The sequence below is a fragment of the Seriola lalandi genome, unplaced genomic scaffold (assembly GCF_002814215.2).
Source record: "Seriola lalandi dorsalis isolate HSWRI2012SDOR001 ecotype SW California unplaced genomic scaffold, Sedor1 jcf7180002051305, whole genome shotgun sequence".
NCBI lineage: Eukaryota > Metazoa > Chordata > Actinopteri > Carangiformes > Carangidae > Seriola > Seriola lalandi.
The window spans coordinates 2,228-3,231 of NW_019521858.1; the positions used below are offsets into that span (position 1 = coordinate 2,228).

The 1,004-nt window shown below is 50.8% G+C and overlaps 1 protein-coding gene across 1 annotated transcript in view; it reads left to right on the plus strand.

Moving 5' to 3' along the window:
- LOC111649602 (protein-glutamine gamma-glutamyltransferase 2-like) overlaps window positions 1-370 on the plus strand; it is a gene marked incomplete at both ends in the record, with an annotated part of 2,088 nt that extends 1,718 nt beyond the window's left edge. Inside the window, 2 exons of the mRNA XM_023399347.1 lie at window positions 43-158; window positions 244-370. Of these exons, the coding sequence (XP_023255115.1) occupies window positions 43-158; window positions 244-370 (243 nt within the window). The remainder of the gene's footprint in view (window positions 1-42; window positions 159-243) is intronic.
- Window positions 371-1,004: the final 634 nt, after the last annotated feature.

A 1,004-nucleotide genomic window follows, 5' to 3' on the forward strand; every position in this document is an offset into this window, starting at 1 on the left:
CTGTCTGACTGTCTGACTTTCTGTCTGTCTGTCTGTCTGCAGGTGTTTACTGCTGTGGTCCCGCCCCCCTCACCGCCATCAAGAACGGACACATCAACTCTAAATACGACCTCCCGTTTGTCTTTGCCGAGGTGAACGCTGACTGTGTGGACTGGCTGGTCAGTGAACACATCACACCCTCACACAGTTAAACACAACAGCTTAGACACGTCATTTTATTTCCTGTTTCCTGTTTCCTGTCAGGTCAAAGCTGACGGCTCCAAGGTGAAAATCTACTCTGACACAAAGAGAGTGGGTCACAACATCTCCACCAAGTCTGTGGGCTCCAATCAGAGGCAGGACGTCACCAACAACTACAAATACAGAGAGGGTGGGTCACACTCCTCAGCTGTCCAGACACACCTGAGCTGATCACACACACCTGAGCTGATCACACACACACCTCAGCTGATCTCACACACCTCAGCTGATCACACACTCCTCAGCTGATCACACACACCTCAGCTGATCACACACTCCTCAGCTGTCCACACACACCTCAGCTGATCACACACACCTCAGCTGATCACACACTCCTCAGCTGATCACACACACCTCAGATGATCACACACACACCTCAGCTGATCACACACACCTCAGCTGATCACACACTCCTCAGCTGATCACACACACCTCAGCTGATCACACACTCCTCAGCTGATCACACACACCTCAGCTGATCACACACACTCCTCAGCTGATCACACACACACCTCAGCTGATCACACACACACCTCAGCTGATCACACACACCTCAGATGACCACACACACTTCAGCTGATCACACACACCTCAGATGATCACACACACCTCAGCTGATCACACACACCTCAGATGATCAAACACACACCTCAGATGATCACACACACCTCAGCTGATCACACACACACCTCAGCTGATCACACACACCTCAGCTGATCACATAGACACTGATTCAGTAGGTTTAGTCTGCTCAGGACAAAATC